This window comes from Macrotis lagotis, chromosome 4 (assembly GCF_037893015.1).
Source record: "Macrotis lagotis isolate mMagLag1 chromosome 4, bilby.v1.9.chrom.fasta, whole genome shotgun sequence".
Taxonomy (NCBI): domain Eukaryota; kingdom Metazoa; phylum Chordata; class Mammalia; order Peramelemorphia; family Peramelidae; genus Macrotis; species Macrotis lagotis.
Genome location: NC_133661.1, coordinates 110,699,026 through 110,712,637, shown reverse-complemented (window position 1 = coordinate 110,712,637; position 13,612 = coordinate 110,699,026). Strand labels below are relative to the sequence as shown.

The following is a 13,612-nucleotide window of genomic DNA, read 5'->3' as shown; positions in this document are numbered from 1 at the left end:
TACCTCCATGCTTTTGAACTATCTACAATGCCCAGAATGTTTTTCCTCCTCTTCATCCAAAGTCTCTTAGGCTCTTTGACTTCAAAATTCAATTAAAATGCCAATATCTGAAGGATTGTTTCTTCATGCTCCCAGGTGTATCTGCTGTGTATGTATTTTGCATATATCTATTTATATACACACTATCTCCCTTATTAGAATATAAACATCTTAAGGGAAGAGACTATTTTCACTCATTCCTTGTATCCCCCTAGGGTTTGGTTTCACTCAATGCCTATATATATATATATATATATACATATATATATATATATATATGTATATATATACATATATATGTATATGTATATATATGTATATATGTATAATTATTAAATATACCTAACATTCAGATAATATGTTATGTTACATTTTATTATTTAACATATAAATTTATTTTATGTCTTTAATAATCTACCTTAATCATATTAATCATGGGCTATTGGTTTCAGGTTAAAGGCTCATAAGAGGCAATTTAAATTTTTATATACCATTCAGGTTAAAATCAAAAGATCATAAATTTCAAATTGAAAGAACATCTATTCCAACTTCCAATTGAGCCTCAGGTATTTTGTGATTGTACTAAGGAGATACATAGAGTAAGAGTCACAGTCATAATATGAAGTGCATTGAGATATGTTTTGGGGGTTATTTTGGGGTTTTTTTTTGCAAGACAATGGGGGTCACACAGCTAGGTAATTATTGAGTGTCTGATTCCAGATTTGAACTCAGGTGAACTCAGGTCCTCCTGACTCCAGGGTCAGTGAACTATCCATGGCGCTGCCTAGATTCCCTGATGGTCACCTCCACTGTTGCGTTCTGGTCTGAATGATCTAAATAACTCTCAATTTTTCAGTAGTGTGGAAGAGGAAGTTTTTTTTTTTTTTGGCAAGGCAAATGAAGTTAAGTGGCTTGCCCAAGGCCACACAGCTAGGTAATTATTAAGTGTCTGAGACGGCATTTGAACCCAGGTACTCCTGACTCCAAGGCTGGTGCTTTATCCACTACGCCACCTAGCTGCCCCTGGAGGAGGAAGTCTTAATCAAATACAAACTAAAACACATCTCAGAGTAAACTGCAAACATTTTTTAATACAACTTCAGGTCAGAAGACTTTTCATATAATAACTAGAAGTAAATTATATTCTCAATTTTATTCTTGTTGGTCTTCTGGTTATGTTCTCTTAAAATATATATATATATATATATATATATATATATATATATATACATATATATATATATATTAAATAGGCATGGAGAAGCTTATATAACCAAGTTTTAGCATGCTAAATGTCATATTCATTTAGTTTTTCATCATTTTAAAATTTTTTCCACATTCTAAGTGAAACATTTCTCAGAACTATAATTTAAATGACTTGATGACTTGAGATTTAGCATTTTCTTAATGGGTACGAGAAAAGTTAGAAATAAACAATAAACACAAAAGGAGAGACATCTTAAATTGTCTTCTTAAAATGACTGAATCATTGCACAAAAGGACAGTACTACTGAAATAAAGAAAAACTCAAAGACACAATTACTTGAATAATATAGCTAAAACCAGATTATTTTAGAAGTATGAAACTTTTTTTAACTATGGAGTAACTCAACTGATTGTTGAGAGATTAAATCCCAAGTGTGCTGTATGTCTCTCAATTCCATTAAGGCATCCTTTTCCTTTGCAATGCTGTTGTTCAGAATGCCTAGAAAGGTTTGAAAATGCTCAGAAGCTTCTTGAGCTAGAGATTCAGTTATCTTTCTGTTGATTGAAAAATGAGAATCAGCACATAAGAGAATCACAAAATAATGCCAAATGTTCATTTTACTTTTTATATACTTTCACTGAACAGATAACTATTTATCGAGTAAAATACAAAAATAACTTATTTTATATAAATTATTTATAATTTTAAAAAACTCAGTAATACTATAATACAATAAAAAATGTAGTTTCTTTTCTCTGAATTTCATTGCTTTCATTTTTATATGACTAGTGAATTTTGCATATTATTCCTAGCTATGTTTTCTTCACTCCATCATTTCATATATTTCAGTATTTCTTAGTAAACTTCATGGTGGTCATTTCTTATTCTACATTAATGTTCCATTGCATTCATATATAACCATTTGTTGAACCATTTCCCAATCATTGTACAAATATGTTATCTTTAGCCCTTTGCCATACAAATAAAACTATATTTATTATTTTTGCACAGGTCTTTTTTCATGTTAATACCATGTTTAGGATATCATCCTAAAATTGAAATGATTAGATCAAAGGGAATGAACAATTCTGTAGAACTTACTGTATTATTCTATATTGTTTCTAACAAGTTTGCATCACTACCAAGAGAATCATTTCTTTACAATACCACTAATCGTTAATTTTATAATTTTAAACTCTCTGTTCATTGTTATTAGATAAATTATGGAATATAAAGGAGTCTGAACTCAGTTGATGATTCAATACCTAATAATATATGTCCTTTATACTAACAAAATGAAGAATGTGAAATTGAAAAACTATTTATAAAAATATAGAAAACTTTCAGATAAAATAGCAAATAGGTAATCTAAATAATCTTTAATTTGTTCAAATGAAATTAATCTGTTATTAACTTTCTAAATAATAATCACTATTATTAATCAATTGCCATATAAAAAGACACCAATAACATGGATTCACATGTTAACTATTCTATATAGAGAATATATTATAAGCTATTTTCACAAATATAAAGAATAATTTCTAATTCAATGAGACAATATGATTTTGGTTGTCAAACCTGACAAATAAAACTACAATCCAACATTATTAATATCAGTGTGAAATATTAAATATTGGCAAAATGCTTTATTATGTTAAAAATTCCTTAAATATAACATTTATTGTTTTCTTCCTTAGAGTTTTCTTATTTCCTAAGTTTCTTCTTATTGAACCTTCTTTTTGGAATTTCTCCATTCCTTATGGGATCAGGGTGGGAGGGAGACTATGAATGTGGAAAACATCATTATTTCAAACTTTTCGGATATGTTTGTTAGTTTTACAGAAGTTTTTTTTAATTCTTTATTATAATTGCTGACTTTTTTTTAGATTTTTCAAGGCAATGGGGTTAAATGTCTTGCCCAAGGCCACACAGCTAGGTAATTATTAAGTGTCTGAGGTTGGATTTGAACCCAGGTACTCCTGACTCCAAGGCCAGTGCTCTATTCACTGCGCCACCTAGCCACCCCTAAATGCTGACTTTTTTGAAAAACACAAATCTGTGCTTCATTTAATCCACTGGGTTGTTTTTTTGTTGTTGTTGGTCTACAAAAATATTTTTAAACAGCTGAGTTCCATAATCATTATGTTTTTAGTAGCATTCATTTTATAACAAAGTTCTTATTAGCACTTATTTTTATTTTGATATATTCAATTTCTTTAGCATGTCTATTACATATACTGTATTCAGCAAATTGAAGCTTTGTTTCAGATTCTACAGTTTGCTTTCTGAACATTTTCTGACAATTTTATCTTTGTTTCTTTTAGCCCATAACATTTTTTCCCTTCTTTTAGAACTCCTTTGAGCAATTTAAATTCTAGCTTTGTTTTCTTTTTCCTTTAGTTTTTGTTTATTAGCAAATAATTAACAAATGTGTCAGATACAGCACAAGAAGAATGTGGGTTTATTCCAGAATATGAAGAGAAATCTTGGAGAAACAAGGCTTCACACAATATGACAGACTGAGAATTAGATATGGCAAAGACTATATCAAGATATGCAACCAGAGACAGTGAAGGATATCCAAGGAAGATTTCTCTTTTGAGTTCAGACTCCCCAGTTGGAAAAACAGTCACTTATGATGAGAATCCTCTCCCTTCACATGCAAGGCACGGGTTGCTTTACCAAAGGACATCATTGTTAAATCTCTCATTACTCACCAAAAATGCATTGACAGCATAATCTGGTTTCCATTTGATTTAACTTAAATTTGTAAGACCAAGACACTTTCATTTATGTATTGGTTGTATGGGCAAAGGAGAACTTGGAGGGATTAAGGCTACTGCATATTTTGTGAATAGAAAGGATGACTAAACAAACTTAAAATCTAATATAGAATGTTTTACCTTTTCCCCTAATATCAGAGATAATTCTACAAAGGATACTGAGAGAGTTCAGAGTCTTCAAGCAAAACCATAGCTATTCTACATTTATATTCCACTAGATATATGTTAAACTAATACCAATAATTCTAGGTTGAAAGGAGAGAAAGTTCTAATATAAAGTTTCTTCAAGAGGAGACTTTAATCTTTTTTTTTTTTCTGATGGCTTAGCACTATAAAACCACTAAGATCCATGAATGCATAGCACCACAGCCAGTTGCTGGTCTACTGGATGTAGGCAGGGGTAGAGAGGAAATGATATTGGAATGAAGAGGTCTCCAAATACCCATTTATGTAAACTAGCAGCTTACACATAATGATGATGAAGCCTGGAACTGGCTGCTAACCTGTCAGTACAATGACAACATCATCTTTCTTGAAGAAGCCATGAATTCTGCCAAATTCAAGGCCAAAATTAACCCTAAAGTCCACATTTTTAGCACAAGACCTATGGACAGAATCTCAGTACACCACAGGAAAATGCCTTGGTACAGATGAGCCTGAGCACCATGAATAATAACAGTAATAGGAGCCTGAGAATGGCACCTGGCTACCTGGTAAGCAGAACTTCCAGACCTGAGGATAATGGTCCTAACTACAACACTTGAAGGAAGCCTCTACAGCATCTTGACAGCAGGTTCTGTGGGATCCTTGATTTCAGAGATCAGATTATCAAACAATTGAGAGTGAAATATGGTGGATTCAGCCCCTCAAAAAATTGGGGCATTCTTACAGCATCTCTTGGGCAGTCACCTTTGGCAGTCTCCCCAGACAGCATAATGCAATCAGTTCTATCAAAGACAGAAACAGTTACATCACTGCCCTCAGCCTATGTGGTACATTATTTCTAAATTATGTTCTCTAGTATCTGAGTGGCACATACAATAGGGTTCCCAGTTAAATTACCTTTCAATCATTATTTTTATGAGAAATTGAGACCTTTTCTACAGAGATCTAAAAAGGAACTATAGGCAATGAAGTATTATCAATACTAAACATATATGTACCAAGTGGCATAGCATCCATATTCTTAGAGGAAAAGCTAAATGAGTTACAAGAAAACATAGACTACAAAACTATACTAGTGGGAGACCTTAAACCACAAAATGAACAAGGAGGAAGTTAAGGAGAGGAATAGAATTTTAGAAAAGTTAGTAATGACAACTCTCTGGAAAAAAATTGAATGAGGATAGAAAAGAATATGCCTTTTTTTCTCAGCAATATATATATATAATATATATATATATATATATACACTATACACATAGAAACTGACCATATATTAGCACATAAAAGCCTCAAAATCAAATGCAATAAGGGAGAAATATTAAATACATCCTTTTCAGATCATGATGCAATAAAATTACATGTAAAAAGGGCCATGGAAGCTAGAAATAAATTGGTAACTAAATATAATTTTAAAGAGTAGATCAATTGACAAATCATAAAAATAATTAGCAATTTCATTCAAGACACCATGATGAGATATAATACCAAAACTTATGGAATGCAGCCAAAGCAGTTATTTTGATAAATTTTGATCTCTAAATGCTTCCATGAATAAAATAGAGAAAGAGGAGATCAATGAATTGGGCATACAACTAAAATACTGGACAAAGAACAAATTAAAAATCCCCCAATTAAATACCAAATTAGAAAATCAAAGGAGTTATTAATAAAATTGAAAGGAAGAAAATAATGTATAAAACTAAAAGTTGGTGCTATGAAAAAATCAATAAAATACATAAAGCTTTGGTTAGTTTGATTAAAAAAAGAAAGAAGAAAACCAAATTATCATATCAGAAATGAAAAGGGCAAATTCACCATCAATGAGAAGAAAATTAAAGTAATAATTTGGAACTCTTTTGCTCAACCATATGCCAATAAATCTGACAATCTAAGTGATATGGATGAATAACTACAAAACATAAATTGCCCAGATTAACAGAAGAGGAAATAAAATACTTAAATAACTGAAAGAAATTGAACAAGTCATCGATGAACTCCCTAAGAAAAAAATCTCCAGAATGTTATGGAATACAATGCTATAAGAAATAATCAGCAGATGGATTTAAAAAAAAAACCTGTAAAGACTTGCATATGAACTGAGGCTGAGTGAAATGAGTAGAACCAGAACATTTTACATATTAATAACAACACTGTGAGATGATCAACTAAGATACACACAGCTACTCTCATTAGTTTAGTGCTCCAGGACAGTCCTGAAAGACTTATTATGGAAAATGCCATCCACATACAGACAAAAATCTATGGAGTCTGAATGTAGAGCAAAACACACCATTAGATAGGTTGTAAAAAAAAGATTTAGTACAAAGGGAAAAGAAAAAATCCCCTTGTACTAAATCTTTTTTTTTTTTACAAACTATCTAATATTTAAATATGTCAAACACGATTGTACTGGCACAAGCTATATCAGATTGTTCACAGTCATGGTGATGGGGGAGGGAAGGAAGAGTGGTAGAAAAATGTAGAATTCAAAAGTATGCAAAACTATCTTTGCATGTAATTGGGAAAAAAAGAAAAATATTGGAAAAAAAAGAAAAGAAAATTTCCAGGGTCTTATTAATTGACAAATGAATTCCTCCAAATATTTAAAGAACAATGCTGATACTGAAACTAAGAAAAGCCAAAACAAAGAAAATTATAGACCAATTTCCCTAATAAATATTGATGCAAAAATTTTACATAAGATTTGCAGCAAGTTATAACTAGAATAGTACATTATGATCAGGTAGGATTTTTACCAGAAATGTAGGAATTTTTCAATATTAGAGGGAAAAAATCAGTTTAACTGACCATATCAATAATAAAATTAACAGAAATGATTATCTCACAGATGCTGAAAAACCTCTTTTGACAAAATATAATTCCCATTCCTATTAAAGAACACCAGAGAGCAATGATTATCTCAAAAGATGCTGAAAAGTATCTTTTGACAAAATATAATTCCCATTCTGTTAACACCAGAAAGCAGAATTTTCCTTAAAATGATAAACAGTATCTTTCTAAAACTATTAGTTAGCATATGTGATTGGGATAAGCTAGAAGCTTTTCCAATAAGATCAGAGGTAAAACAAGGGTATCCATTATCACCACTATTATTTAATATTGTACCAGAAATGTTCACTTTGGCAGTTAGAAAAACAAATTGAAGGAATTAGAATAGGCAATGAGAAATCAAAACTCTTATTCTTTGCAGATGATATGTTGATATACTTAAGAGAATTCTAGACAATCAACTAAAAACTAATTGAAACAATTACCAATTTCAGCAAAGCCACAAAATATAAAGTCAAATAAATCATCAGCATTTCTATATATTACCAACAAAGCACAGGAGTAAGAGATAGGGAAATTCAATTTAAAGTAGTTATAGACAAAATAACATACTGGAGAATCTACCTGTCAAGACAAACCCAGAAACTATATGAACACAATAACAAAACACTTTTCACACAAAGTCAGATCTAAATAATTGGAAAAATATCCATTGCTCATACATTGGTCAAGATAACTTATAAAAATGACAATTCTATCTAAATTAAATTACTAATTCAGTGACATACTAATCAAACTATCAAAAAATTATTTTACAGAGCTAGAAAAATAGTAATAAAATTCATCTGGAGAAACAAAAGGTCAAAAATATTAAGGGATTTAATGAAAAAAATGGCAAAGGAAGGTGGCCATACCAGATCTAAAACTATAAAGCAGCAGTCATCAAAACTGTCTGGTACTGGTACTGGTACTCCACAACAGAGTGGTGGAGCAGTAGAATAGATTAGATTCCAAAGTAACAAAAGTAAATGACTATAATAATCTACTGTTTGATAAATCCAAAGACTCCAGCTTCTGGGACAAGAATTCACTAGTTGACAAAAATTGCTGGGAAAACTGTAAAATAGTATGGCAGAAACTAGCCATAGACTAACATCTCATATCCTATATCATGATAAATTCAAAGTGGATATAGGATTTAGACATAAAATGTGATAGTATAAGCCATTTAGGAGAATAAGGAATATTTTATCTGTCAGATCTGTGAAGAATGGAGGAGTTTATAACAAAACAAGAGATAGAGAAAATAATAAATTGCAAAATAGATCATTTTGATTAAATTATTTATAAACAAAACCAATATAATCAAGATTAGAAGGAATGCAGAAAACTGTGAAACTATTTTCATAGCTAGAGCTTTTGATAAAGGCATCATTTCTAAAATAGAGAGCTGAATCAAATTAATAAGAATACAAGTCATTCTCCAATTGATAGTCAAAGGATATGAACAGCAAGTTTTTAGATAAAGAAATTTAAGCCATCTATAGTCATATGAAAAATGTTCTAAAAACTATTTATTAGAGAAATGCAAATCAAAACAACTCACACCTATCACATAGATTAGATAAAATGACTAAAAAGAAAAATGATCAATGTTGAATAGATGTGGGAAGGAGTCATGAACTGATCTAGCCTTCTATGGAGCAATTTGGACTACGCCCAAAGGGCAATAAACCTGTAAATAGCCTTTAATTGGCAATATTACTTCACAAAAAATGGGAAAAGACCAAATGAACAAAAAAATTTATAAAAGCTTATCAACTGGAGAATGACTGAACAAATTATGATATATGAATATGAGGGAATACTTTTACTCTGAAAGAAATCATAGGCAGGTAGACTTCAGAAAAGTCTGGAAAGACTCGAATGAACTGATGCTGAGTAAAGTGAGCATAACCAGGAGAACATTGTATACCTTAACAGCAACATTGTGAGATGATCATCTATCATGGACTCAAATTCTCTCAGCAGTTCTGTGATCAAGGACTATTCTAAAAGACTTGTGCTGGAAAACATCATCCACATAAAGAGAAAAATATATGGAGTCTGAATGCACACCAAAGCTTACTATGTTCGCTTTTTAAAACTTTTTGTTTTTTCTTTCTTTCTCAGAGTATTTTTCCTCTTTAGTTTCTATTCTTCTTTTCTGACATGACTAATGTGGAAATATGTTAAACATGATTGTACAAGAATAACTTATGTCAGATTACTTTTTGGTATAGGAAGGAGGCAAGGAGGTAAAAAATGGCAGAATTGAAAAGCCTTCAAAAAAGAAATGTTAAAAACTATCTATGTATGTAATTGGAAAAAATAAAATAGCATTTAAAAAATTCTAGTTATACATTCTCTCTCTCTCTCTCTCTCTCTCTCTCACACACACACACACACACACACACACACACACATACCATGGCATCATCAATAGTTTCTAAGCTCTCACTAAATATTCAGAGTGCTTCATAGTTTTCAGTCTTGCTGATTTTAATGATCTTTCCTCTGTCTCCTAGAACCTTTTTATTTGCAAGCATGTCAGATACTTTTCATATGAAATATGGAAATACCAAATGCCTAGCTTTCTCTATTCCAAATTAAAGATATTTGTTATCATTCTCAGACACAGTAGGTAAGTCTACAACTTCCAGGAAGGTTCACATTCTTCTTGCTGCCTAAAATGCACCAAATTCCATATTGGTGACAATGAAATATTAATTTTTCACTTTCACAAGTGAAATGAGTCCATCACCTATAGATTTTTCCACCACTTTGAAAATGTTTTATATAGTTTACCCACAGAGTATTTTAACATACTTTACCATATAGGCATCATTTCAGGTGATTTTGAGAGTGCTGTCTTACCTGACAACCACTTCAGCAGTGTCCCTACCCCAAATTAATAGTTTGGATCTCTGATCCCCTGACATCAGGTATCATAGCAAGAGGTCAGTAGAGGATATAATTAGAAACAACATTTTTGGGGCGGCTAAGTAGAGGAGTGGATAAAGCACTGGCCTTGGAGTCAGGAGTACCTAGGTTCAAATCCAGTCTTAGACACTTAATAATTACCTAGCTGAGTGGCCTTGGGCAAACCACTTAACCCCATCTGCCTTGCAAAAAAAAAAGAGTTAGTTTTTTAGAAACAACATTTTCTGTGTCTTTTTGCCTATTTGTAATGTTTTTGCAAGACACATATGACTTTCATGGTAGAAGTTTAGATGAATTATATTCAATCCAATCAATCTGTACCTAACTCTTCACAGTAAAAAATAAAATAAAGTCTTGTTTTTATCAGATTCCACTGCTTTTTTCCATGACAAACCCACATCCCATTTCTTCAAGAGTAGGTTCTCTATCTAAAAATCTCTTTTCTTTATAAAGTTTTCCCTGAAAACTCTAAATTTCACTAATCTTTCTTTGTTATGAATTACTAAAAAATTATTGCTTAAATTACAAAACTAGCATTGGATTTTATCTCTTCTTGTGACTGCTGCTTAATCTCATATAAGTCATGTCTGTTCTACTAGACTATAAACTCCTTAAAGATAGGGGCCATGGTTTCTTCTCTGTAATAAATCACAAAATTCTAAGTAGAAACATAGTAAATGATTTTTTTTCCTGACGTCTCATGTGTTTGAGGCTGTTTTAAAGAGCTTGAAAAGAATTTTCTTATGTAAGTTAAGGATATTCTCTAAAATCTTGGTTTCATCTGTAAATAACTTGCTTAACAAGTTTTAGTCTAATCATATTCCTATTTATACAACTTACAAGTTGGAAAGTTCTAAATTAATAAGATTTTTTCATGCAAAAAGAGATGCAAAAATAATTCAAATTCTTAAATTGATTATATATTTGACTTTTTAGGAAAAGTAGGATGTATCAAGACCATAGCTTCAGGAACAATTAGGTTACTTCTGAAATGAACAAAAACAAAAGAAAAATGTTTGTAATGATCATTTTTTCAACATTATAAATATATATTTTTGTAGAAGAGAACCATGAGACTTCAAGGGTTATCATGGGCTGAGAATTCACTATTCAAGGTAACTAATTAGTCTAAATTTCTAACTATCCATATAATTATAAACTATGGGTTGATGTCCTCAATTCAGTTATTTAGATAACAATATTAGATCGCCACAATTGAATCGATGCTGTAGCATTTTACATGGAATATTGAAGACAGTGGAACAAGGTTGCCTGTAGTAAACATATAAATCCTGTTCAACTGTCTGAGTTTAGTACCAATGGAGTCAGTCAATAAGATTTTTAAAGTGCTTTTAAGTTCCAACAAAAGCAAAAACATGATCCCTGCCCTCAAAGAGATCACATTCTAAAGAGAAATAAAAAAATTCAAACAATGTACATAGAAGTGATACACAGATTGAATAGGAAGTAATCTCAGGGGAAAGGCATTGTCATTGGGAGAAGAGTAAAGAGGTAAGGGACAAAAAAGTTCTCTTACAGAAGATGGGATTTGAGCTGACTTGAAGTAAATCAAGATTTTGAGGAGATATAAGATCAGGAGATGAAGTTTCATGAGAGAGGAGAGAAAGTGGTGGACACATAGATTATAGATGAACTTTCAAGGACTTTAATCATGAAAGGGAGAAGAGATATAAAATGTCAACTGATTGGTTTTTAAAGATAGGGGAGATGTAGGCATGTTTTTAGGCAGTAGGGAAGAAGCCAATTGACAGCAAGAGACTGAAGAAATTGGGAATGAAAGAAGTATTGATCTGATGGAGAAAATCAGATAGAATGGAATGTAGAAGGGCTTACCTTGGCAAAAAGATGGAAAGCTTCTTCCTCTGAGACAAGGATGAAGACGACAATAGTAGAGGAAGACATTTAAGTGATGTGAGATGAGGAGAGGACCACAGGGAGCTCTTGGATAATGGCCTCATTATTTTTTTGATAAAAGTATGAGACAAAGTCCTCAACTAAGAGTACAAAGAAGTATCATGGAACACTTAAAGAGAGATTAAAAAGGCTTAGAATAGATGTGGTGAGTAGGATAATGAGTCCATTAAAAATATAGAAGGACTGCTTTGCTGTAGTGATGGCCCAGATGAAATTCTGTAGCATTAATCTGTAGCAGACCCAGGCAGCATGGCTTGATATTTTTCCTCACTTTTATTCAGTTTATGTGAACATGAGTGAAGGCACTAGATGGTGGGCATAATAAAAGTGTAATAGGACTTTACTTTGTACATGCTTAGATCTCTTAACTTTGGTTTACTGACATCAAACAAGAAATTAAATTGATTCTTATCTGTATTTGACAATTCTGTTTAACTGCTCAGGTCCCATTTCTTTATCTCTTTGCCTATAAGCTAAGTTCAGTTCTCATGCTAAGCACTGTTTTAATTTTGATTCAAGGAAATCTTTTATCTTGAGGGATGCAGGTGGAAATCAGAGAGTCAATCTGGTCTAGAACCTTTAGAGCCCTAATCCATCATTCAAGGATGTCTGGTTTATTATTCAAAGAAATCTAGCCCACTATCTCTAACCCTGTAGGTGGACTCAAATGAACATTTTTTAGTCACAGAAGGGAAGAAAGGGTTTGTCACTAGCTCCTCATTCCCAATTTCCAACCAATCATATTGTACCCACTCTGGTGATGCTTTCTACCCTGTAATTAACTGCATTGTGTTCTCCACCTACCCAACTCTGTACTCTCCAAAATTATATGAAGTCTGGTGATCCTTATCTTGGGACCTTTGGTAATTGAGAGAGGTCATTGACCTAATTTTTTGGTTATGGCTAGTCTAACTAATAAATTGATCATACTCAGACCTTTGACAGTTTAATTTTTAAGCATAATACCAGAGAGACTAGGGGCCAGCTTCTCAGAGGCTTTTTTGTCCCCCTACTGCATGAGTGGAAACAGACTCTTAGTGGTTATATCACCAGAACAGGATACATCTAAGAACTACCATCCTGTAATAGTATCTTTCTTTCCAGCTATATCCAGAAAGGGTGAAGGTCCTGTCTACCCATGCACATGAAGTAAATGGGATGAGAGAAAAGACTAGCTCTGTTTTTGCCTTTTGTCCTCAAGGATTAAGTTTGGGGTTTGTTCTGTCTATTCCTTTTAGTTTTAGGTATGGTGGCAGAATTTCTTCCAAACCCATGGTGACTTTGGAGGCAGGGTTCCAGAGTAAATGTTAGTCGGTCCAGCAAAGAAGCCCTATATAAAAAAATTCCTGAGGGCCAAAAAGCAAGATTTTTTGGTTTTCTTGTTTTTAAATTTGTTTGAGCATGCTATTTAGGAATTAAACTAAATTGTAAACCTATTCCTCTCCCTAGAGATTGAGGAGCAAGATATCGTTCCCCACACAAATACAAGCTTTTGGGGGACTATTTGTATGTTTGTTCTTATATGAAAACCAATCTGACTGTTAAATTGTGTTTAAAAGGATTGGGATTCAAGAATCCCTCAAAATTGGGGAGAACCATCAGTGGGAGCTGGAGTCAATGGCAAGATACAAGACTCTCCTGACCCTCCTTTAAAGGCACTACAGATCAGTGGGGGAAGGGTGAAAATAAGACATACCTGGCCTTCAGG

General features: G+C 32.3%; 1 protein-coding gene across 6 annotated transcripts in view; it reads right to left on the bottom strand.

Moving 5' to 3' along the window:
* The window catches only part of LOC141521312 (cilia- and flagella-associated protein 43-like), a 234,056-nt gene that overhangs the window by 92,348 nt on the left and 128,096 nt on the right, over nt 1-13,612 (bottom strand). For all 6 annotated transcript variants that reach the window (XM_074233758.1, XM_074233761.1, XM_074233760.1 and 3 more), the window contains one exon: nt 1,653-1,800. In XM_074233758.1, coding sequence (XP_074089859.1) covers nt 1,653-1,800 — 148 coding nt within the window. The remainder of the gene's footprint in view (nt 1-1,652; nt 1,801-13,612) is intronic.